The following is a 26163-nucleotide window of genomic DNA, read 5'->3' as shown; positions in this document are numbered from 1 at the left end:
AAATGAGTTATTACCTATGAGAGTTGGATATTGGTGTCATTTTAGCTTTGATTAAGAAACACACAAAATCTTAATGAAGATTTAGTGCTGATGGCCGAGAAACATGTTTATTCAGCATAAATTATCTTCAAAGTAAGCACTTCAGATATAAAATTGTAAAAGTCTTAATATGGGAGTTCTCACCTTTCATTTGTCATCAAAGTAAAGAAAACATGACCAACAGTTAAAAACTGGTGCTTTCTGCATTGTTCAGTTATTAAACCTTGAGTTATCAGCTTGCAAGGGGTTGCAACAAAGGTACATAGGCCAGAGTGTGAGCTTTCCTTAATACTGAACAGAAATTAATTATGAGCATAAAATGCAATACAAGAGTGAAAATAATTGATGAATGAAAAATATAAAAAGGTCAAAACCACAGTGGGAGCACATGTTAAATGGCCCTGGTAAACTGGCCTTCTGAATATTGTAGCCATAGGTTGAGGAGCCTGGACAAGCCTAGTTTGCACTGATGTCTGTAAACACAATGCACTTGTGAGCTGTGTGTGTGCAACAGTGGTCCTGCGAAAATGCTAAGGTCTTGCTGTGATAACAGGCCAAAACCATGAGGGTTTACCAGCTGCGCTGTCTTTCAGGAAATGTCAAGGAATGTATATTAGGTGGGTCTTCAAAAAGAGAAAATCCATTTCTGTCTGATGATAAACAAATTTTCAATGAGAAGCAATAGGTACCCTTCCAGAAACACCATTTTTCCTCATAATAGTGCACCCAGGTATTGACACTTCATTACAACTATGCTGGTTTCTTCAAACTAACAGCTAAATGCAACTAAGACATTTCAAATGCACAAGCTCCTGGAGTAAGTATACTACTGATTTTCTCAGCCACCATGAAGATGGCAGCGAAGTCCCCAGTGCTACCATACAGCTGTATACATGGCTGCAGAAGCCTCCTCCAGGTCTGCACACCATTCTCATGAAAAGATGCTTAGTAATTACACAATCCAGATCTATGCATTTTACATATGGAAAGATATGGTTTTCTTTTATTCAATTTCAAATGGATCAGAAATAAGACAGGTTGAAGTCTGGAGTTGAACCCTGTATTACAGATTTAGTGATTGCACACAGCAAGTTCATTAGCAGTACTTCATGAGTTGTCACAGTGTATTTAGACCTACTGTGCACTAATTGTATGGTATGCTTTCATCAAGATTTTGCAAATCAATAATCTGAAGTTGATTTTTCTATTAATGATATTTAGTCATTAAAAGAACTAATTCTAAATTACACTGCATTACATTATGGCAGTCATATTTATGACATTTAACAATCTTATCCAGAATGACTTGAGAACTTATCTAAGGATAGTAGACATAAGTCCAAAAATACTATAAACAAACAAAGATACTGCCAGCAACAAGTGTCAATTCTGAAACCCATTAGATCCATTAAAAGCCACATTAGAATTCTAAACTGAATACATGTTCCTTTTTCCAAAGAAATTAATTTGTCCATTAATTTCCCTTTCCACTGATATATTTGCAATAATAAGCAAATACGTCAGTCATTCTTTCTTTGGAAGTGTATTTGAAATGTCTTCTAATTAATCTAAGTGATGTACTTTTAATGTTATGGGTACAATTTACATAAACACAACTAAATATGAAAATCTTTATTTTATTTAGAACAGTGATTTTAAAATAAATACATCTACAGTGTATTGTACAAAATGTGCAACTGTCAACTAATGAAGTCAAATCTCCAATTTAAACATTTGATTACTATTTTTAAATCTGTGATGGACATCAAAAACTGGAAATGCATCATAGAACATGCCCCAGGCACACCATGTGATCCAGTTCGGTAGAATATGGACACCATATGCTTCATTCACCGTCCATCCTGCACTTGAACTCTAAGGATGAGCCCTTACTAAAACATTCACTTCTAAAATCAAATTTTCCTCTTTGTGCCTCACAATAACCTTCAAAGCAAGTGAAAGACTGAGCATCTTAAGCATGCTGGCTCAGGGTACAGCTTCCCCGGTGAGGTCTATGTTGAGTTCAATGTCGTCATCTGACTGAACGAGAAGCAAGCCGGAGAATTGGCCTACCGCAGCTGGCTTGAACTGTACAGGGAGGTTGATGTAATGTTGTGTCCTGGGGAACATAAATGATCAGGGAGATTCAGAGGCATGTCTCACACACACACACCTTTACATTAATGTGTGGAAAAAGTGATCACTGATGGGCTAAAGTATGATATTCCAACTAAAATTACATTTCTTAATCTAAACCATTATAATGAATAAAGACAGAAAGACAATATAACTATTAGCAACGTAAACCACCAACACTTGCACCAGATCCAGGAAAAAACTTGAATATGGCAAAACAAACACCACCATATTAAAAGGAAAATGGGGGAAAATAATAGTCCCTCTTGGGCTCGATGGAATAAAATTGAGCAATTTTTCCATCTTATTTTTTTGAGAAATGGAAAGTGATACTGCATGAACAGACAGTTTACATTGAATAAATAAATAAATAAATAGGTATGCCGTATGCAGTGTGTACATGCTTGCATGAAGAATTTCATACACACAACACACAAACTCTGCACTATATACCTGCAACTTGACCTGATGGGTCCACTCAAGTGATAAGAGCCCTCACACCAGGCATGAGCAGCAGGAAGTGACATCATACATTACAGCACAACTGCATACTACTACTACTAAAAAAAATTACCAACCAACTTCAAAGGTAGAAAGACAAAGCAAGAATGTTTGAGTGTAGGTAAAGAGAAGGAACACATGTGGTTGGGGGGGGGGGGGGGGGGGGGGCATGGAGAGTGGACAAAATGAGAGCACGATAGACTAACTCACCTTAGGGAATATTTGGAATGCTTGATGTAGAAAGGCTCTGTAGGACTCAAGAATCTCAGCTGCGAGTCAATTAGAGAAGCTTAATATCATTGGCATGCAACACACGTAGTGACGGCAAAAATCCCATGCAATGGTAATCAAATTAATTAGCGGTAAACAAATTAGGAGTTTTAATAAACAGTGAATCATCTCACAAGGGGAAAACTGACTTGTGTATCTCTCCAACAAAAATCTCAGTTAATTCAGACCATAAAAAGTGTGCTACTGAGTTGGTTCTGATGTTAGGTTCACAAGATGCTTTCCATTACAAAGCATTTCTCTGTGCATCGGTCATTATGTAAAAACCAGACACTTTCTGCACTCACTCACCTCATGCATACTGGAAGAGCTATTGCGAAAGTTAACCTTCAGTGTGCTGACCTCCCCCACGCGGGTGGCAGGGAACGTGTAGAGGCTCTGAGGTGCATACACTCCTCGTCTGGAGGCTTCCATGCTTCAGGACAGGGGGGGGAAAAAACAGCTCAATAATAGCAGCCAAATAATCAGTCAAAATGCTCCAAATTAAGAGCTTTCAGTGCACCAAAGAAAAAAATAACTAACAAAACCTATTGGCTTTATTCTCACCACAGCTGTACCAGAAATTGCCATCTTCAAATTAACACCAGTTTCTCAAACTTAGTTTTTGAAAGAAAACTATGTTAACAGCAACTTAACACCAGTTTAGCACAAACATTTGGTTCATCACTTCTAATTTTAGAACAGCAGAAGTCTGACAAGTGATCCTGACAAAAGTACCTGCTATTCCCAATCTACTTCTTAAGATTATTGTTGCATACCAAAGCAAACACTGGTTTTAAGATTAAGACGAGTAAAGGTTTGTGTGCAATGTAATACACGTGTGCCTAAACATGCTTTACACAGTAACATCAGCAGCAGCAATGCACATCTCTTACCCAGCCCTAGGGCCTGAAAACTCCACTCGCTTCCTGCTCTTCACATTGCCTTCAGTTCGAATTAGAGTACAGTCGTCTTTATGGCTGTGCCCTGCACTCGCCCTTATACCCTGCAAAACCAAACAATTCTGTTCAATATACTCTGCAATTCTGCCTCTCAGTACAACACTACTATAAGTAATGACACATGAGGTTTCAAAGCTTTCCCAACAGATTGTTAATGCTAGTCAATGAAAATGCCTGAAACGTTGTCATATACAAGAACAATTATACGGCATAGAAATCTCACATTTAATTCAATTAATAATACCCATTCACCAAGAGCGTGAACATTTTGGCCCAGAAACTCAATACTCTCCTTAACACTTTGCCACCAGTTATGGATGCTTGTGCGACTCATTAAAACCTTAAGTGGATGTCACCTTGGCTTAATAAAATAGCATGGAAATAACAGGTAAGGACGCACCATGCCACAGAGCTGGAAGCGGACACGGCTCTTCTGCTGTGGTTTGGCCACCGGGTGGCACTCCAGATCCCAGAATTGAGCATAGTCTCCCCCATCCCGTGGGAGGAATACAATTGGCACCTGTAAAACACCACCACCAAAAAAATAAAATGAGCGAGCACCATAAGGTTACTTACTGGTTGTATTTTTGTACAGTAGAACTGTGTGGGGTACAGCATTAAATTTGCTAGCAAAGTTATATTTAATGGAGTTTACAGGCCAGCATGTAATAGGACTGAAAAGCATTTTTGGCCTCACCTGCATCTTGTCTTTAACACCCAGCATCCCAGACACTCTCTCACATCTGAATGCGGTATACGTGGCACGATACACATCTCCACTACCATCTACACCCTGAGGCAGCATAAGAGAATTTTTAACAAACATGCAAAAATGTGAAATCAAGGCTATGAGGGAGGGAAAAAAAACAAACCACCAAGTCACCTTGACATACGGAGGAGCGAAAGATGAAAGGTACCACCTCACTTCTTCTCCATTGTTCTCCACCTCTAGACAACATTCTAGAAATAAGAGAAACACTGACATACCTTTACCCCTTCATTAATTAATTTTAAAAGGCCCATATGTTTCCAGGAAATTAACTAGTCCTACCTACCAAAATAGGGGGTTGTGCCCTATTCAGCCTTAACCAAGTTTCAGCCACCATTATGAATATAGCAATTAATTAATTATTTTTAAACTTTAGCATAGACATAAAATGAAACAATGAACTAAAAAAAAGCAATACATTTTGCTATTAAATTTTTTTTTTTTTAAATCTTAAAGCAATATCCACTTGAGGATTTTGAGGTTTTTTTTTTAAAAAACACCTCACACACACACCACAGCAATAATGGCAACAAATACAATTTGCATCTCCCTTTTTACAACAGATGGCATCATGGACTGGTTGTCCAAGCTCAGGCCTGGATCCTCAGCACTGAAAACCAAGTGCTGATAGCTGAAGCAGACAAACGACTAGCTCACTTCCCCCTTAAAACTAAATCAACTTTAGATAGACAGTCAAGGAGTCAAAGGAATCTGGGGACCTCACTCTAGCTTCTGGGAACCATACTAGCTCCCAATACATCTGTATAAGGTGTTGAGGGTCCTTGGAGCAGGCAAGCTGGGAGGTGGAATGGAGCAAAAAGTGTGGACTGTCAAAGTGTTGACCCCAAAGACTGGGCTGTTCAACAGAACCCTTGCTATACGTTTTCACATATCCAAACAGACTCATGTCTTGACATAGAATATTTTGTGCACCCTCCCTAAGTACATGCACTGCTTGAAAAAGCAAGACAGGACATTAGTGAATTTGGCCTAGTCAACAAAACAAAACTTCAATGTGGCAGAACATGTAAATGACAAATTGAATAATATACGCCATCAGACACGTTTAAAAAAAGAAAAAAGCAAGGTGATTGTTATTTGGTTACCTGAGGACTCTCCTGAAAGGGTGGAGGGAAAGACCAGAGTGCGGTTCTTAATTTCCACCTGTGGCTGTGGGCTGCAGTTCTGGGATTTCAGACCTGGGCCTGCAGGGGTCTCTGTATGGGGAGGCAGGGGGCACAGCGAGCGGTCTGGGGAAGGGCCTGCAGTGGAGGTGTCCATGGCCAGGTCCTGACGGATCTGCACTCGGACGGACTGCAGTGCAGAGGAAAACGCATCCATTTGGAAGGAAAATATCTGAACTGGCATTCATGCATGTCCAGGCCCTTCAGTAATCTTCTGAAATGCAGTCTCTGTTTGGCTTCTATTGACCGTATAGTTTATAAACTCTATGGACCAATACCTTCTGCTGATCGTCACACTGAACATAGATCTGGCCAATCCAAGGGAGCATGGAGGAATTTGTAGCCAGTGAGGGATTTGGGCTGATGAGAACCTGCAAATGGCTCCTAGGAGAGGAGGAAGAGGGTTGGGATTACATACATACATACATACATACATATACATATATATATATATATATAAAAAAAATATAAAAAATGAGATGCAAGAAAAAAAATAAGACTCTCCATCTACCTATATCTATCTACACACTGCCTAGCCCAAAAAGAAAGGGTCACGCACTAATTTTGTTGGACCACCTTTATGATTATGGCACACATTTGCTGTGGAATCGTTTCCACAAGCTTCTGCAATGTCAACATTTCCTCCCCCCCCCCCCCAAATCTTGTTTTGATGATGGGAGATTTGGACCACTGTGCAAAGTCTTCTCCAGCACATCCCAAAGATTCTCAATGGGGTTCAGGTCTGGAGTCTGTGGTGGCCAATCCTTGTGTGAAAATGAGGTCTCATGCTCCCTGAACCACTATTTCACAATTTGAGCCCAATGAATCCTGGCATTGTCAAATTGGAATATGCCCATGCCATCAGGGAAGAAAAAAATCTATTGATGGAATAACCTCAGTATATGTTCAGTATATTCAGCTATGTTCAGGTAGTCAGATGACCTCATTCTTTGGGCACATAACGTGACCTAGATCTGACCAACTGCAACAACCCCAGATCATAGCACTGCCCCCCCAGGCTTGTACAGTAGGCACTAGGCATGAAGGGTGCATCACTTCAGCCACCTCTCTTCTTACCCATCACTCTGGAATGGGGTAAATCTGGACACATCAGACCACATGACCTTCCATTGCGCCAGAGTCCAATCTTTATGCTCCCTAGCAAATTGAAGCTGTTTAGCCTCCCTAACAAGGGGTTTTCTTAAAGCTACCAGTCCCAGTAGTTCCCTTCGCATTGTGTGTGGAAATGCTCTTACTTTCACTATTAAATATATCCCAGAGTTCTACTGTTTTTCTATGATTTGTTTTCACCACACGTTTAAGCGATTGCCGATCACGATCATTCAAGATTTTTCTGACCACATTCCTTCCTCGAAGATGATGTTTCCCCACTGTCCTTCCACTTAATAATGCATTGGTCAGTTCTTAACCTGATTTTAGTAGTTTCAGCAATCTCCTTAAATATTTTTCTCTGCTTGAAGCATGACAATATTTTGACCCTTCTGAAACAGATTAACATCTTTTCCACGACCACAGGATGTGTCTTTCGACATGGTTGTTTAATAAATGAGAAGCTACTCTGCATCAGTTAGGGTTAAATAATTTGTTGCCAGCTGAAACAATCACCCATGCAATAATTATCCAATGGTAGGCTCTTACCCATTTGCTTAGTTAAATCCAGGTGGTGACTTTTTTGGCCAGGCAGTGTGTGCGTGTGCCACGAAGCAAGTAGAGACAGCATAAGTCATACCTGGGCTGAATGACTCCGTGTTGAGGAGTGATGGTCAGGCAATGAGCTGGCCAGGACAGCTCAAAGCCCATCTCACAATCTGAATGGTTCCGGATCTGCATATGCTTGGTGTCAGCTGTACCATCTGCAGGTAATTATCAAGTCAGACATTATGAGAACCTTATGATCAATATGACAACTCAGTATATGGACAAGTCTACCAATTGTAGGCAAAAACAAGCCAAACGAACCTTACGTTTAAGCTTGTTTAGCTCAGCTGTACGTACGTTATCCAGCTGTAATTGCAGTTTAACCAGTGTGTTGTATGTTGAGTATGCAGGGAAACTCACTGATGCTAGGCGCAGTGAGTAGGAGCTGCTCAGGCTGGATGCTCCAGCTGTGGTTCACCCGAGGCTCAGGCTGCTTTAGCACAGGCTCAGAGATGCACAGTGGTGGCCCTTTCACTGGCAGCACATCTAGGGAGACATTACTAAACTGACGCTCCGATGTCCCCAATCCACTGAAGATAAAAACAGTTATACATAGTTATCACTACTAGGGAAACCTTACCTTAACAGAGGTTCAAAATAAAAATGAATCAAGTATGAAAGTTGCTTTTCTAACCAAATATTTAACAGCAAGGGCCATTTGTCTGTTTTTAACTCCTCACTCCTCCCCAAGGGACGCGTTATGGGCAGGAGTAACACTCATGAGGTTGTACCTGTCCGAGTCAGGAATGTTGTGCTGAGATGGCTTAAGGCACTCAGTGTGGTCGCTCTCTCCTGAGTCGGACATTTCCACCGAGCCCAAGAGGGACAGAATAACCTTATTCATGTTGCCATAGAAAAGTTGAGCCTCATTTGGCCTCTGGGGAAGGTCATAAGCTGGATAAAGAAGACACAGTGAGAAACATTCATTCAATTACACATCCTCTTTGAGTAACAATGCAGCTTTGAACATCAAAACACAGGATGTCTTACCTTCCTGAACAAGCTCCTCTCCAAGGAAAGGCTCATCAAAGGAAATGTTTTTCAACAAGCTGTTTTCAGACAATACTTTTTTCCCTGCTTCAGGTTTGATGCGCAGTAACCTAGGAGAGGATGGATTTGGGGGGTGAGCAAGCCAGCACCAAGCAAAAAACAAACAAGTCTCATATCACCATTATGGAAAGATGACAGACATTAAATGTGTTCAGGACTGGAAAAAAAATAACCTTCAAGCTAAAAACCCTCTCCCAACACAATCAAAAAAGTGTCAGGTTTTGTAATTAAATTAATATTTTTTTAAAATGTTAACATTTTTAAATGAAGAACATGGACTATTTTCTGTTTTGAGAAGCTGGCCCTTGAAGCGACTCATCATTTTTTTGTTAAAAAAAATAAACAAATCACTTTATGGAACTGTTACTGACTTCCTGAACTGCTGGCGAGATATCTCGTCTCCACAGAAGAGGCAGACAGTGGCAAGGACGGCACTTTGTGACTGGCAGAGAGCCTGCTCCCTACGAGATGCCTTCATCACCACTGTAATCACCTACCAACACAGCACAATGACGAATACAGTCATCAATAGCCAACACCACCAAGTCACTAAAATCACTTCCAGAGAGAATAAATAAATTATGCCCTCATATGTCATGGGGGAAGGCATTTCAATTAAAACATACATAGTACTATTGCCTGTGAAAAACCTGAAATCCATCATAGGGCTTTGGGGGAGTTGTGATTTTACATAAACACACACAGGAAAAAAAAAAACTTTCCTTTTGCGAACCAACGCACCTCTTGAGTCCTCTCCTTGAGCACAAACTGTGAAGGTGACAGGCTGATGGCAGAAGACTGCATGACCGTGCGCTTCTCCAGGTCGATGTAGGCGACGGCTCTGACAAAAGCGGCGCGAGAGCCTGTGTTGCGCACACAGACGCACAGCTTGCTGACCCTGCCAGCCTGAACACCACTCAGCGTGGCTACGTAGCCATCAGAGCACTTCCTCACATCCTCCAGGATCACATTGCTTGTCCCACCATATCCAGACAGAGGGATCTCAAAAGGGTAGAACACTTCATGTGAGAATATGGACTTAATGGTTTAGAAATTCTAAGAAAATATGTAATCGATCAAAACCACCCTTGGACAGCACATGGAGTGCATAGGTAAAGTCTTGTACAATAAAAATGGGAAAGGCTACTCCCAGTCATTTATTTAAGGTAAACAGGAATAACTGATACCAACTGAAAGGTTTTAAATAATTAAAACCTACTGTGAATTTAACCCCTGGGTGGGAGGTTCGCAAAGCAGACTGCTTGATCTCTAGCTTGGCCAGCATGGATGCAACACGAGTAGGAGCAAAGAGAAGGTGAACTACTACATCCTCTTTGGGCTTGATTAACATTTCTCTATTCCGAGTCAACCGCTCATCAGGGCCAAAAGTACTCTGCAACTGCAGAAGAGAGAATTAAAAGCAAGTTTTCCCAGAAGAGTAAAAGATCTACTCTGGCAGACCTTTGAGTTACTATACATCCTCAATCAATTGCTTAACATATTTACTTTATGTAGTTGGAAAATTAAGCACAGATTAGTGACCAAATCACACAAATGCATCTTACATGCAACCAACCTGAAAGCAGTCCTGGTCCTGACCTCTTATAAGGAGGCGGAGCTGCTGCGAGGCAGTGGGAGAATTGTTCCTCAACACCAGCTTCTGCTGCCTGCAACAGGAACATACTCTTAATATCTTTGTTTCTCTGAATAAACCTATATAACTCCATGTTCCGATATCTCTTGAGAGATGCTCATGGGTAAGCATCTGGTGTACTTACACTGCCCTACCCAGAGTGACTCCTCCCCAGGACATGAACTGTTTGTTGGAGAGGATAGGTGGCACCTCAGAATGGAGCACTGTGACAGGTGTAGTTGACGCATTCCCAGAATTCCCCTGTACAACCTCTCCCTTAAGGACAACCTCATACTGTGGCCCGCTGGGCAGCACGAAGATAGTCAGTACACTGGGAGAACAAAGATGAATACTCCATTAAAGAGTACTGCAGTCTGCCAAGCACAGTCAGTTTGAACCCCAAGAGAGTTAAAAACTAAAACAAGTGACTAGCGGCATACCCCTCTATGCATTTCCGGCTGTCTTGGGGCGTGAAAGTGACAATGACATTTTGTTCCTCTCCAGTTCGTAAGATGAGCTCATCTGGCTTCACTGAGAAGCTGCTGTTACAATCATTACTCTGTAAAGTATAACTCAGATGATTCCTCACACACAAATCCACAAATGTTTATGTGATATTACAAAACATGCTAATGGATTTACCAGTTACTTGAAATAAGTTAATCGCATGCATTTAGAAGCTTTGGTCCACTGGCATAGGGGAGGAAATCAGAAATTTTATAACCAAGTTGTATACATTAAAAAGGCCCTCCGCCATGCCTCTCGCAGTGGGGCCAAAGATTTATGGACCATGACAGTGCTGCGGACGTTTGCTGAATAAATGCAACTGAACAGTTTGGTTCAAATGCTAGTAAAGAAATTGTACCTTCATTCGGAGATGGACATCAATATTGCCTGCATTCTTCAGGGGTAGACTCTGCCTGGCTGACTGACCCAACAGGGACTGAAGACAAACGGGCTGTAAAGCGCATATAAAAGCAAAAGAATGTAGGCACAAACAAAAATATATTCCCAGATATCTTATGGAAATCAGATGAACATGTTTCATTCATCTTGCTGACTGGACTCAAATTACACCAGAATAGACTAAAGGCATTATATTTACACAGAAAAAAAACCCCACACCATCCATCCTATACAAAGAAGGTACACCTGTGCCTTCTAATGTCAGGCCTGTACTCTGTGGCCTCCCCCATCTGACTCACACACAGGATTTAAAAGTTCTTAAGATTTTTCTACAGTGAACATCAATCCAATCGACCATTTCAGACAAGTTATACCCCGTCCAGACTTTTGTTCACTCGCTCTTTTCTCTGGATGTAGAGGGAAGCAGAACATGAGTATGAAGCTACTACCAACTAGGTCCAGGTCAGGTAGGATGAAAACATCTCACCTGCAGGTCTTTGGGGGCATGTACTCTGGCTGTCCCTGACCTCGCCCTGAGGGCAACACTTTGGATAACACGACTGGGGCCAGGGCTGTCCACCTCGATATCCACTCGAGCACTGAAATCATCTGCTGGGCCTAACTCACCTGTACCACATGACATGGTAGATCTAGTGTTATATTGGTTGTTGAAACAGCCATGATGCTACTGTTGTGCGACATCTAGAAAAACATTTGCAAGTCCTAAGCAATCTACATTTTTATCAAAAGGAATGAGTCATACCAGACTTCATGCTGAACTTCTGAGGTGCATTAAAATGAACCCACACCAAGAAGCTATCTGGATTCTGTAGAGATAAAAGGTTTGTGTAAATCAGTTTAGAAGAGCCATCTGTTAAATTTACAACCAACATGCACTTTAACAAAAACAGACTGTAACCATGTTAATTCAGAAAAGCAAAAAGGTGAAAAAGCTAAACCCAAAACACGTCCAAAAGTATGCAAATAATGCATGAAGCACATTACACACTTACATCTCCATAGCTGGAGTGCATCACATGATTTATGACTGATGGGGCAGAAACAGGGTTCAAGTTCCCACTAGAAAGGACAGAGCCATCTCCAGTCATAGCAAGAGGACTCTTGGAGAAGCTGAAGCAATGCCAGGCTGAGGCATTCTAGAACAAATTAAGCATCAGACATTTTATGTACATTTCAGTGTTTAAACTCCAGTCTACAAGAGGCAAAAATAACTAGAGATGAATGAATTGCACCGCTCACACTAACAGCAGCAAATTGAAAGTTCTCACTAACCGCACTGATAACTAAGCGAATGGGCACAGTGGCACGAGTCCTGTTCACCAGTTTGAGTGGCAGGGCCTTGACGCTGCCTCCTGTCATGTCTCCAAAGTCCAGACATCCCGTCTTGTCAATATCTACCTGTCAACAGAACCTTAAAGTGTTAATCTTCCATAGTTGTCCACATCCAGAAGTCATTGTTCTGGTGAAATCTTGAAAATTTCATTTTTACCAAACTGATTATATTCAGCTTTTTTCTTCTTGCACAAATTGTGTTAAGTTTGATATGCCCAACACCCTTACTTGTATTGCAGGGTTCTCTGCCACAGCAACAAGCACCACTTTCTTGGCAAAGGCTTCAGCATGTGCCACAGTCTCACTTTCAGCAGAGGCAGGCCAGGAGGACACGCTGAGAGTGCACTGGTACAGGCCAGCCCTAGGAGCAATCAACAAAACCTTCTGCTCCTCTGTACTCTTGGGGCCAATTATGGTCTTATTCTTCACAATCAGCCACTGGTATGGGAGGGAGTCCACCTGGAAAGAGCAATGCAATAAGGTTACATTAAGATTGGTTGACTTACAGTTGCAAGCAAAGTGAAGTCAAACAAAGATGATCTCTGGTCACTCAAGAGCTGTGTTCAAATGGTCAAATATTATAAGATTCAGTCACGTGTTAATCCAGCATTTTTTTAGAGAGATAAAGCAACAGCTGTTCAACTTGCACATATTCTGTGTACATGTTCTCAAATCAAGCATTATGTACAAGTATCCTGTTAAATTATTTTAGAATATCTTGCAAAATGTTAACAGGTCATAATGCAATGAATAATAAATCTTTATTTTACAATTCTCTTTGTCAAAGACCAGGAACCAAACAATGCTCTTAGGCAGATATTTACTGTTAAAGCCAATGTATAACCCAACACTCTTAGCAGAATGTGTGTTGGTTACTGTGGCGTCACTTCTCTTTCTTTCCAAGCCAGACCAAGAGGTTACATGTAAAGAGCTAAAGGTGGTCTTCATTTAAAGATTTATATACAAATTCAAGGACTGGGAACAGTTGTGGGTATCAAACGAAATGTTCATTGTGACCAAAGTGACCAATTCATGTGGGTCAGTTACAGATGCAGTTCTGATTAACAATCACATAAAATGATCCAACCTTTTCTCCATCGATGGATAGGTTTGCTATGGAGATGACAACTTGTTGCCATCGCTCTGAGGGGTTAAAAATGCTGAGGGACGTTTGACATGCAATGCCCACACAGCAAGCACTGGGAAATTTCAGCTCTTCTGGGACAACCACTTGGCCTAGGAAACAGAGCAACCATTAACTACAGAAGAACCTGATGACATCAGAAGACAAAGCAAAACCAAAAGCAGCTCTTTTCACGCTACCATTTACATTCATTAAAATTTCAAAATGGAAAAAAAAAAAAAAAAAAAAAAAAAAAATTAAAAAGAAAAATCCCTCCAATAATGAAATAAACACCTACTTGTGAGATCAGCCAGGTCCCTTGCAGACCAAGCCCCAACAATGGGTTGTCCATAAGGTTTGCTTAGGGGGTACTGATGAGGGTGTTGGCCAGCATTCATGTAGGCAGATGACAGACCTGCTGGCCCAGGTACATGTGCATGCCCAATATGCGGATTGGCACTAGGTATGGCAGCCGACAAACCATACGGTCCAGCCAGGGCTCCTAAATGGTAGGAGGAAGGCCCTTCCGTGTTAAAGTACTGCTGTGCTAGCTGCGTGCTAAAGATTGATCGTCCAGTTAGAAGAGTTGGCAAACCAGATGTTAGGTCTGACAAAGCACCCTGGGTGGTCAACCTGTATCTCAAGTCTTCAGGTTTGTAGGTGGAAGAGGGGAGAACATAGCGAGAGCAGAAGAAAGCTTCAGTCCCTGGTCCTGAGATATTAGGCAATGGATTGGTACCCTGTTCCCCAATAATGCCAGGCTGATGCTGGATGTTGAGGTTGCTGGAATAACCAGAGTCACCCTGAGGGTACAGACTCAGCCCAGGCACAGCTTGGTATTTCCCTGTCCCACCCTCACTTGTGTAGTCTTCACAGAAGTTGCACTCACTTTGGCTACGTGGGCAAAGTTCTGAGGCCTTCTGGATCAGATAGGGAGTTTCTGTATGACAAGGAGATTGTGGACTCTTTAAAGAGACAACCATGCCTGCATTAGTTTTCTGATGGACAGGTCCGTTTGTGTCAACAGGGTCCCCTGGTGGAGTGGGACTTGCTCTGATGATGGTGGTGCTCAGAGTCATGGAGTTATTTTTCTGACAAGGCAAAACAAGATATTCAAATAAACCAAGTGAATCCAGCTGCATCCCTGATGTTCTGGCTTGTACATTTTTTTTTTTAAACTACTGTATATTTTTGACAATTGGTACAAGCTCAAGTTTACTCAAAATCATCATCATCCATATGAGCTATGACATGCTGAAAACAGCAATGCCTGCTGACATGTATATGGATCTTAATTCTGACCAATTGTCATGGTTGCTATAATGAATTCTGCTGTATATTCTAAAATAAATAAATAAATAAATAAATAAATAAATAAATAAATAAATAAATAAATAAATAAATAAATATTAGGCTGAGCAGATGCACTTTTTTTTTTTTTTTTTTTTTAACTTTCCTTAAGGAAATGCATCTTTGCACAGAAAACCAAAAAAAACCACCTCAAAATAAGCCATCATTACCACATTTACATAATGAAGCAGACAACTACACAAATAAATGAACAAATTCATTAATTTGTTCAGAACACCCATACTCAAATCCCCAAAAGAAGCAAAACACCACAAATACCTCAGAGATTACAAAATCAAAACAAGAGAACTTGGCAATGCTTCAAAACAAAATGCAATGCATTTCAATTTTGGGCTTCATATTCTCATAGTCTTCATGCTAATTAGTCTGACCTTGCACCCACCTTATGTTGATCCGGAGTGGGCAGTACAGTGTTCTCATTAACAGAGAGATAGGTAAGCCTGCTAAAAGATGGACTGGGGAAGTGAGACTGGGGTGAGAGGGGATTAGCCCCAGGACTCTGCTCACCCACATCAGCACTGGAGGACGGAGACAGCTCCCTGTGACGCAGATAAGATGAAGTCAGTGTGAACTAAAAACCACACAGAATTTCACAAGAAGAGTTCATTTCACATACCACTGAATTTGTTGGGCCAAGCTATGCTTATATAGAAATCAGTTTTTTGTAATCAATGACAAAATTCTATACTTTCCAAACATGAACTTCTGCAAACTCAGTTTCTCACCTCTGTTCTCTATACTACTGACTACTTAAACACAAATCTTGACCAATAAAGATAGCAGTTTACCCATATCGACTAGGCAGTAAAGTCTGACTGGGGCTTGAATGGGTGAGTGGAGAGGTTGATGGTCTGAAGGAGCAGTGGCCAACCTCCACACCACCAGTGGCACTGTGCTCAGGAGAGCCTTTAAAAGCAACACAAAACTACTTTAGTAAAGAGAAACGCTCATTTTACAGTAACATCAATACAAACTTGCCAAACTTATTTTGAGTACTTTGGAGAGGATTCTGCTGAGCAGCTGTTGGCTTCTCTTTTCCCACAGCCTGGGAGGGGCTCCTCAGTGAATGTTCCTCCTCTGTGGTGGATGCATCCAGTCGCCCCGTGCAGCTTTTGCTCCGAGGAGTGTGCGGTGAGCTCCTTGGTAATGGCAGCTCGGGACGCTGACTGCTTCGAACCGCAGGAGAGGTCTTTGGAGTGGCAGAAGGCTCTATTGAGGAGCCATTCCCTTTCAGAGAGTGACAGGCGCCAGACACCTGTGGTCGAGCGGTGCCCATTTTGCCCCTGGGTTCTAGACAACTTCTGTTTCTCGCCGGAGTGGCTGTAGGGCCCTCACTTTTGCTTCTTTCAGCCCCGGACTTGACTTCCACAGGTCTGGATCTGACGGTTGACGATGTCAGTGGCTGCCCTGCACAGACCGATCTCCTAGCTGGATTTGCTGTGGCTGTTGTAATGCTGGTCTTTGGCCGAGGAATTGCACTTCTCTTCACATCTGACCGTTTAACTTCTGACACAGTGCCATTGGACTGGTTGGATACAACACTTGATACTTGGCTTTTCTTTATTACTTGAGTTCTCTCTGAGATTGAATCTTCAACATGAACACCAATTTCATTTTGCAAGGGAAGAGACTGTGTCTGTGTCGACCTGTTGGAGTCGGCCAAGCTCAGGATGTCAAGGCAGGACTGGGAGTTGGAACAATCACTGTCACTGCTGGACACCTCAGCCTTCTTTAGATATTTCTCCATGTCAAGAGCACTCAGGTCACCCAGGGATAAAGTTTTCTGCATAGGGTCCTGAAGCACTTGTTCAGGAACAGGGTTCTGATCAGCTTCCCCTGCCCGCTGACCATGTTTTGGGTGACCCTTTTTGGACAACTCTATTATCATTGCTGCAAGCTGGGCTGGATCAGAACTGAATGAAGCATCTGCAATTGCCGAAGCAATTGTGCTAATGCTCAGCGTTAGGCTGTTGCTGGAATTGGGTGATTCAGAACTGAGGCCTGAACTCTGCTCATCACCCAGTGACAACACAGGTGGAATCTAATGCCAAATAAAATAAAATTAGAGGTTTTCACAAACTAAATATATAATTAATATATATATAATTTATAACAAAAATAGCTTGGTGAAGTGTTTAGAATGTCAGCAGACCTGGACATTTTTTCCAGTTGTCTCTGGAAGTGAATCATTCGCTGGGTGAAGCTCAGCTGCTGTGGGTTCAATGGTTTTCTCCAAATCCTCTAAAGTTTGATAGCAAGGGGGACAGTCAACATTTTTTTTCATAAACCCCTGATCATAAATAACTAAAATAATGTTTATAAAAATGCACTCTTAGGGATTCCAGGAAAGTACTTGACCTCATACCAGGATTCATAGTCTCATCAGTATCACTGAGATCCACTGTGTCGCTGTGAACAGAGCCTCCCCTGGAAGAGAAATCAGAAGGCCGGAGCAGAGCAAAGGGCTCCCTCTTCTCTGGAGAGTTGATTACATAACCAAATGAGGGCTGAAGGAGGGGAGTAAAAATTTTTTTTTTAGTAATGTTCATGGCCAGTCTGAATTATTTAGTTACTTGCCAGAGCTAGCTTGTTAGCATTTTGCAAAGGAGCATGACATTTAAATGATTTATCTGTATTAATTATGCAGCCTGAGCTATAATGACAAACACTGAGGAGTTTGGTTTGTTTACTGGTCCTCACCCTCTTTATGTTGTCCTCAGCACGGCTCCCTAAACAGCCCAGAGCCTCAGAGCGCTGCTGAAAAAACTCCCCCAGGGAAATGCGCAAATAACTTTGGTCCCCCTTCTCAAACTCATTGGAAACTTGGGAGGCCCTCATCAAAATGTAGCTACCAGAGGGGACTTTCCAAGAGGTATCACCAAGGGCTGTACCAGTGTTAACTGCTTCAATTTTTTCCTCCTATCAGGAAAAATGGAAAAGGTTCTGTGACTCCACTCTGTGACCTCTAGTTTGAAACATCAGTTTTAAAAAGTTCAGATTTGTTTTGAATTATGGCTGAAGGAACAGTTGCGAGGGCAGTTTATATTGTCAGGATGAATTAAGAAAAGTGAGCAGTTTTCACCTGCATGAACTGATGCTCCTTTTCAAACTCTTTTTGATCCTGAATAATCTTTTCCATGACCTGACCTGCATGGCGTGAAAACGGTGACATATCCCGACACACAGTAAAATAATTGTTAGGCATAAGGTCAACATTCCCCTGTACTTACTGCCACCAACAAAATCCTCTGACTCCAACTGTGCAGCAATATTCTCAGGCATATCTGTCTCCATCTCCTTTTTGAAAGAGGAGTAGTAGGCAAGATCAGTCACCCACTTGCCCTCCTCATTTTGGTAGACAACACTATGAGTAGCATTTGCACCTAAAACATGAAGACACTTCATATGCATGACATCCTAATGTCTTTTATGAGAAAAAAAAAAAAGGCACACACAGTGCTATACTGATGAACAGAAAATCAGTTGTGAAGGATCATACCTTGTTGGAACTCTAGTTCCACATCATCTGAGCGGTGATTCCAAATATCACTATGCCCGCCTTCATTCGGATGGAAGCTCTGAGAAAGGTACTTTGCCTCCAGAGAGTCTCCAGGACGCTCATTACTAGTGACATTTGGCTGTTGCTCGAGGTTGAACGAGTCTCCACAAGGGCCTCCACGAAGTCCTAAAGCATTAAAGTCCATAGTCTGCCCAAGGTCAACCCCTACTTCACTCTCTCCAACAGGAGTTTTGCCCAAGATGTGGAAACTGTTCTGAGTGCCTTGAGGAACTGAGACAGAATCCTGGAGGTTGCGGTCAGCACCAGCCCTAAGGTATATGGAATCAAAGCGTTCTTCTAGAGATACTGCACCTGAGTGTGAACTATCCATGGTATCCTGTAAAAAGGGGCATTGGGAGGGTGAAGATAAGTCAACCTGTATTTAAAAAGGATGCTTCACAAATGACCAACAATATCAAATTAAACCCAATAAAAAATATAAAAAATAGCAGTGTAAAAAAAGCAGATAATTCACAAAGGGGCAAACTCACTGACACCAACAAGGCTGATTTCAACTTGGCTAGACCAGTTACAAGTGGAATTTTCTGTATTTATTTGGTCACTTGGTTTAGGTTAAAAACTAAAGCTAACCTGTCAACTTAGTAATATGCTATAATGATCCAAGTTATGCTTATGGTAGAATCTTATATTTTACTGAACAAAAGAGCTCAGTTCCTCAGCACATTATTTACAGTAATATTCTACAGTGATTCAACTAATAATTACTTTGTCTAACCATCTTTTAATGCTTAGTAGATATGGGTATGCTAAAAATAAATAAATAAAAAAACAAAACAAACCCACTAGATATCCTAAAAGTATCAAATTTACTTTATGGCAGTTTAATCCAATAGGTATAATATAGCATCTTATTTAGAACTCACAAACGCCTCTTGCCGGTCCTGATTAATACTCCAGTTAACTGGGGAAAGGCTGACAGGTCCTTGAACAGAAGGTTCAGGTTCCCCAGTACCAACTGGGCACACACGGTCTCCCATCTGAAAACAGACCAAAGATCTTGATAAGTGGAGAATAGCATTGCGGTTGCATTCATCTAGAGCTTGTTAAACCAAATATCCAATACCCCACTTTTTTGGATATTAATGTTAGTTCTCCCCCTTTCACTTTATTCACCCATTAACTTTTTATGCAAAAATGGTCATTACAGACATTAATTTAAGTGGTACTTTGTTAATCTATTAAGCATCCTAAACCTTGTCATTTTTTCAAATTTGATGGAAAGGAAATGAAAATGGTAATTAAAAAGAAGGACACCAATCTTGATAACACCGACAGGACTAAAGTTAGTCACCCACCAGCTGTTCAGCTTTCAGTTTCATACAAAACAGTTCTATGCTTTAAATGGAAACATATTAGCAATACCCATGTCTGTCTCTGTGCAAGTAGTGAGCATTCACTTAAAGGATAAGCCAGCCATTCCCCATAACCATGTCTAAAAGACTCAACGTAATCACACTGTTAAACAATGATTTTTGCATAATTTAAAAACAGCAGAGCAACAAAGGACATGTCTGGATGTTCGCTGTCTATTTTTCCTGATATGGCTTTACTGTTGGCAGCGGATTGCTCTCAACATTTATATTTAACCGTAAGAAAGCCCTTGCCACAAGCCCTCCCTTGAGAATTATGCATATACACAGGCACAAGAATTCTGATTCAGGACAAGATTACCTTGCTTTGTCCTGCCAAGCAAGATCTGCCCAACCCCGGTAGCTGAGAGAGCAGCTGATCATTCTCACTCGCTCCACTTCCTCCCACGATGCCCAGTCCCCGGAGCACATCATAGGTGGTCTGAACACCAGTAGGCAGAGGGATTGTAGACACACCACCATCATTTCCGTCTTCTTCACTCCCGCTGCTTCCATCACCACCTCCACCATCTCCTAAAGATAAATACACATACAGTTATCAACCACGAGTTAGCCTCGCTATGAAAATTATTTAATATGCATCAGGTTAGAAACTTCCTCCGATACTAAACAGACAATCGGCTACTTTGCCATCCTTACTGGACTCACAGGTTGTTAAGAGCATAGACAATATGACAGTAAGCACTTGGGGCAAAACTGCAGGAATGTCAAATTTGTATTCAGCCAAATTCAAGATTACTACTACAACAGGAATAGGAGAGTTCTGACTATTGTACATGCACCCTTATCTACATTTTGGTCACCTGTGATGGGTGAATCGATTACTTGTCCCTCAGCAGAGCGCCGATGCTCGATGCCGGTTCTGGAATCCAGAATTTGTGCTCTTTGATGAGGCTCATCATCTGAGCTCCCCCCTTCCAGGCCTGGCCTGAAATTAGGCTGATGGCTTTCACCAACCTTAACATGCATCAACACAGATCACTTAGTGGTTCTCCATGAAAATCCAACCTTGTCATAGGGCTAAAATGTATATTATTTTCAAAGCGCACACATCCAGATATGTTCCTCCAAACTCATAATAGGGCATCAGCTTGTTCCAGGAAAGGAACTTGGGCAAAGAATAACACAGTGCGGGCAGGGCCAACCTAAAGAATTCACAAAACTTCAAATAGATATTTGTAAAGGTATATTTATTTTATAAACGAGTAATAAAAATAATACTATGGAAATTATTACGTTGTCAATTTACCAGTTGTCTGGAGGTACTAGGCAATAGGAATCTCGCTCTGCTATGGTTCTGTGAGGCATCCAGCTCATCATCTGTGTCCTCATCACTGGCAGGGCAGGAGTCCATACCAGTGGCAGCCAGTCGCACATCAGGCATGCAAAAGTCCTCCTAAAAAGATGCAGCCCAAGACAAAAGGAACAAAAACAGAAGTGTCTAATAGAAGCATAAAGCAACAATAACTTAGTTAAGCATTTGGAAGTGCCATACATGTCCAACTTAAGTGAAGTACTCCCTTTACTGGCATGCAGACACATTCTTACCCTGAGTAATGAATGAAACTTGCATTCCTGCTTAGGGAATATTTATAAGAGAAATCGAAGAAGGAAGCAATTATGTAATACTCCATTCTTGAAATTAAGGATATCCCCATTTTAGGTCATGCCCATTCTTAAAATCCTTGAGCAGGTTCAGGTTGATACCTCATCACACTTGTCAAGGAAGTTGTATCTGGTCTTTGATGATGAATCTGGTTCAGTAAAACATGTCTGAGACGAACTAGCTTGACTGCCAGGTAGAGCCTAATGGGAGTTAATGTGCTGATATTAATACACAATTTTACATAGCCACGCAAAGCTGCTAAATTACTTGTACAGGAACACATTTTGGCAGCATACTTCTTATGCCCTAATGAAACAAACTAGTTTAAACAGTCACTAATCAAATTATGAAATTTAAACCACCATAGTGTGTTAAATTCTATCTGGGTATTGGTTCTAGTAACTTACAGCAGCAGGGATCTCCTGTCCCTCAACCCGGCCTCTCTGCATGGCAGGTGGAATCAGCTTGTTGAAGTACTGTTTCAGCTCTTCTTCATGCAGGCGGTCCATGTCAAGGTCATCATCTGAAATTTACAATCATTAACAATTGACTCACAACTTTAGATCAGTAGACACAGAATTAGCACAGATAAAATATCTGGATAGCAAACTATATGAAACAGTAAATGGTCCTTCTAATTAGTTAGCAATCATAGCTGCTGCCAATGTTATATAATACATATTTACCTGAAACATCACTGTTCATGCTGTCAAGTGACATGAGCTTCTCATTTGCCAAGAAGCTGGCAACACTGCCACTCACACCATCACTGTCCACTGCCTCACTCCCGGGAGACTCTTCCTCTATGGGGGCTGGGGCCAATATACCCTGAAACAATCACTAAATGTTAAGAACTTATGGCTACAAATGGATGCCTAGAAAAGGTTGCATATGTCTTGTAAGCATACCTGAGCAGCCAAGGTTTCTTTACTCCCAGTCTGAGAAAATGTGAGCAGGCCACTTGAAATGTCTGCAAGAGGAATTTGTCCTTAGCAAGTGTTCAGCAAACTTTATATTTATCCATTAAACTGAAACAAAACCTTAAAAGTACCAAAAGTCCCTTAAAAACAGCCAAAATAAGCAGTGCCATAAGCATGGTTTAACATTAGACAGGACTTGCTAGTACCTTCTCCTACTGGGAAAGAGGAAGAGAGAAGGGGGGGGGGGGTTGGGGCGAGGTTTCCATCAACTAGGCTATATTGCGTTAGAATTTATGCTGTGCTAAAGCACCGTGAATCTGCTCCTTGCTTTTTCGGGACACTTTTTCTGATCGAACTTCTCATCTCAATTCTGAATCCCCCCCCCCTGTTGTAACAAATGCAAGTTTCAGAGCTATTCATTAGTTGCAGGTTAAGGAGTTATGCAAACACACAAACATGATCTGAGGCTCTACATTTGTCCTAAAATATGTAAATATTTAAAGGTTTGGTACCACTGGGGTAATCAGAGGGCCGGGCAAGGGCAGAAGGTGGTCCCACTTTGGTTACAGAAGCCTTAGAACTGGACACACATCCCAAATCATCAAAATTAACTTTCACCAGTAGTTCTGAGAACCGATTAGCAGCGATGAAGTCATCTGCACGATCCCTAAATGAAAAATTCACTGTAGGTTAATGCACTTCATAAAGGTTCAGGAGAAGTCCATTAAACCAGTTCCATCTTCCCTGGCATATAAGCACTTGTATGTAAACATAAATGCCTACAAATGATCAGGAAATATTTTTGAAATATTTAAAGTGACATGAAATACTGGTACTCCAATTAGTATAGGGCAAAGAGAAACAGTTCCTGAATCTAGGACTGACACTTACAAATCATCTTTGAAGCTGAGTACAAACTTCTCCTTCTCGTAGTTTGAGCCTTGAGAATGCATACAAGAAAGTGGGCCATCCTCCAAGTAAGATGCTTGGACATCAGTTAACCTGAGACAAGGGGATGAATCTATTATGCTTAAATAAGTGTGCAGGCTTAAAATAAAGTGACATGTGAACAACCCAAGAAAACCAAGTACCTGACTTAAAAGCAATAAAAACATTTCCAATGACACTGAATTCTGACCAATAGTGAATGCATCTTGAAGATGCTTTTAACACACTATATCAAAAGACAAACAAAAGCATTAAAGAATGTAAATGCAAAGATAGTGTCAATGCTGGGAACCTCCAAATGGGGCACTCCCACCTGTTGTCTGCTGTAGTTCTAATTTTAGCAACGGTAGAAGCAGCCATGGGTACCCCGAGGGTGGACCCGAGCGTCACATTGCCCAGAGTGGCACAGCCACTATTGCCCATTGAAGCATTGGAGATGAAGCTGGGAAACGTCTCATCTTCGAGGTTTCGGAAGCTATCCATGTCTGTGACTCAGTGACACAAGGGCTCATCACATGGGGAATGAGCTGGAAAAAAATACACATCTATGAAGAAAAAAGCAAAGCATTTGCTACTAGAACATGCAGTATCCAAACAAATCAAAGATTTAGTCTAAATAAAAGTTAGCCAGCTAGCTAGCTCGAAAACTTCAAACCGCAGACAAAAGATACTGACAACATTTGAAACTGTTTCATCTCAACTGACTGTCTAGTCTAAACTTCTTTAGACAGACAGCCAATTCTGGTTAACTAGCTACTTGGGTGCTACAATTGGTTATGCTATACTAGCTAGACTTGTTGAGAAGTTTTCACTAACCAGTTCTTACTCTGGCGTTAGCTAGGTTAGCGTTATATAATAATTAGCTAGCCAAGTCAGAAAAATGTGGGGATAGCTCAATATCCAAGTAATTTAGCACGGTAGCTATCGTAATGCAACTAACTTACGCAGAGATAATACAATAACTAGCTAGATGTAGTAGTAAACACATTAACTAAAACTAGCTAGCTAAAGATTCAATTAAGAGTTCAACGGAAAGTTATCTAACCTAGCTGGCTAATTTAGCTTGCTCGTTAGACGTTAGCTGATAGCTCTACCAAGGAGGAGCCAGCCTATGGATTGCGCACAAGTATTATCCAAACAAGCTAACTAAGTAGCTACGTTACTACTAGCTAAATTTCTAGCTAAACTACCAACTAAAGTTCTCAAAGTAATCGCTGACTTTATGCATTACTTACGTATTCACCTCTTTAGCTGACTAGATAGCTTTCCATACCTCTTATAGCTAGCGAAAGCCAGCATCTAACGACCACGAAGTCACTGCCTCGAGAAATCTTTTCAAAGTAGGTCGCCTTTGCCACTTCAACACTTGGAAATACCGTGGGTTGTATAATTAGCTACAACATTAAATTGCTTATCGGTGACACTTGTAATCTTCTGTCACGATGTATCAATGGCAAACCGTTTCCAGATGTGTAAAATAATCCCAAGGAAGATCAAAAACAAAGTTAAACCATAACCGAAGGAGCCCGCCTCTTAATTTCTTTTTGTGGGCGGGTCTTCTACCGACAGCTCACATTTTAATTGGAGCACCGTGTTTCATTCATTTCAAATAACAAACCAATCGCAAAAGGATTGTTTGAAACACTGGGAATTAATCCAAAATCCTCTGAGCTGTTCAAGTGTCCCGATCTGACATCAGAGTGCGGCCTTATACATCATAATTTACCACGGTATAGAGCCTAGTGTTTTTTGACATACCAGTTTTGTAAATAATCACGTTTAATTTTCTTTGATTAGAAAATGCAGTGCAAGCTGTTTTTACCATTTAAAATTCAATTATTTATTGCTATCTACATGACAGTATTTACCATTTAGTCAAGAATCAAGGACAGTTGTCATTATGTCATCTATATATATATATATATGCATACCAGTTTATAGTGGAACTACTAGAGTTGCATCAGGGCCTCTGGGCAACAAAGGACAACACCTGTGATCCAGGATGACAGCACAATTAGGCCAGACACATTAGTATGACAGCACTTGCGGTCCATGATAAGCACACCCATGATCTTGGTAGCATTTTTCTTTACCTGCTCTACCAGGTGAGCTACAGGAGTGCTATATCTAGGTCAAATACCCCAACTGGAGCTGCCCTATCTTATGAAATTGAAATCTTATGCATTTTCATGGTGTAAGGAAATTTCAGTTTAAGTTAAAGCACAAGTTTTGCCATTTGGACCATATAAACTAGCAGATGATCTGTAAAGAAAAAGAATCATTAAACATAGGTGAGTATGCCATCATAATGCACTGTATGGAGTTTAAGGTTGCTGTAAAGTCATTTCCTAGTGACTGTAGACCAAACATTACTGCTGTCATGATTCAACTTTAAGAAAATGGCATGGGACAAATGCCCACCATCCCACAGCTGCCACACAGAAGAGAGCCTATTTATAGCTGGCCACTCCCAAAACTGTCAGAGTAGCTTTTCTAGTACTGCATGCAATAATCTGCAGATTGTATATAGATTTATTGCAGGGTGTTCAATATCCTACAACTGAACAGACACCCAATCCATTTGTGATTTTCATTAAAAGACACCAGTAATGAGGCAATCTGCTGGGGTGGGGAAGATATTTGTGTAAATAATTTTTAGTTTGCATGTACTTGCAACACAATCCATACCCAAGTCTTGTTTCAGCCCAGCTGTAAAACTAAAAAGT

General features: G+C 41.1%; 1 protein-coding gene across 3 annotated transcripts; it reads right to left on the bottom strand.

Moving 5' to 3' along the window:
- Positions 1–76: 76 nt before the first annotated feature.
- Positions 77–24964, bottom strand: cep192 (centrosomal protein 192). 3 transcript variants are annotated; one of them, XM_035530497.1, is made up of 48 exons: positions 24673–24964; positions 23751–23964; positions 23381–23491; positions 23002–23156; positions 22478–22539; positions 22256–22397; positions 21977–22092; positions 21671–21769; positions 21213–21359; positions 20767–20920; positions 20265–20476; positions 19457–19570; positions 18513–18909; positions 18244–18396; positions 18096–18160; positions 17714–17932; positions 17379–17520; positions 17166–17254; positions 16010–17054; positions 15802–15919; positions 15396–15552; positions 13941–14733; positions 13607–13755; positions 12748–12978; positions 12460–12585; positions 12180–12323; positions 11930–11993; positions 11654–11793; positions 11126–11218; positions 10701–10819; positions 10406–10591; positions 10204–10294; positions 9847–10026; positions 9369–9629; positions 8999–9120; positions 8568–8677; positions 8309–8471; positions 7938–8107; positions 7609–7732; positions 6137–6242; positions 5781–5988; positions 4789–4865; positions 4603–4698; positions 4306–4425; positions 3840–3949; positions 3256–3379; positions 2887–2945; positions 77–2158 (listed from the first exon to the last, which is right to left on the bottom strand). In XM_035530497.1, the coding sequence occupies exons 2-48, from the start codon at positions 23918–23920 to the stop codon at positions 2026–2028; spliced, it is 8166 nt and encodes a 2721-aa protein (XP_035386390.1). In that variant the 5' UTR covers positions 23921–23964; positions 24673–24964; the 3' UTR covers positions 77–2025. The 3 variants fall into 3 exon arrangements, with proteins under 3 accessions (XP_035386390.1, XP_035386389.1, XP_035386391.1); XM_035530496.1 differs by having other exon boundaries at positions 24711–24964; XM_035530498.1 differs by lacking the exon at positions 2887–2945 and having other exon boundaries at positions 24711–24964.
- Between the last annotated feature and the right edge of the window lie 1199 nt (positions 24965–26163).

Source organism: Electrophorus electricus, chromosome 10 (genome assembly GCF_013358815.1).
Source record: "Electrophorus electricus isolate fEleEle1 chromosome 10, fEleEle1.pri, whole genome shotgun sequence".
Lineage (NCBI taxonomy): Eukaryota > Metazoa > Chordata > Actinopteri > Gymnotiformes > Gymnotidae > Electrophorus > Electrophorus electricus.
The sequence above is the reverse complement of the archived record's forward strand: the minus strand, read 5'-3'. Positions and strand labels throughout refer to the sequence as shown.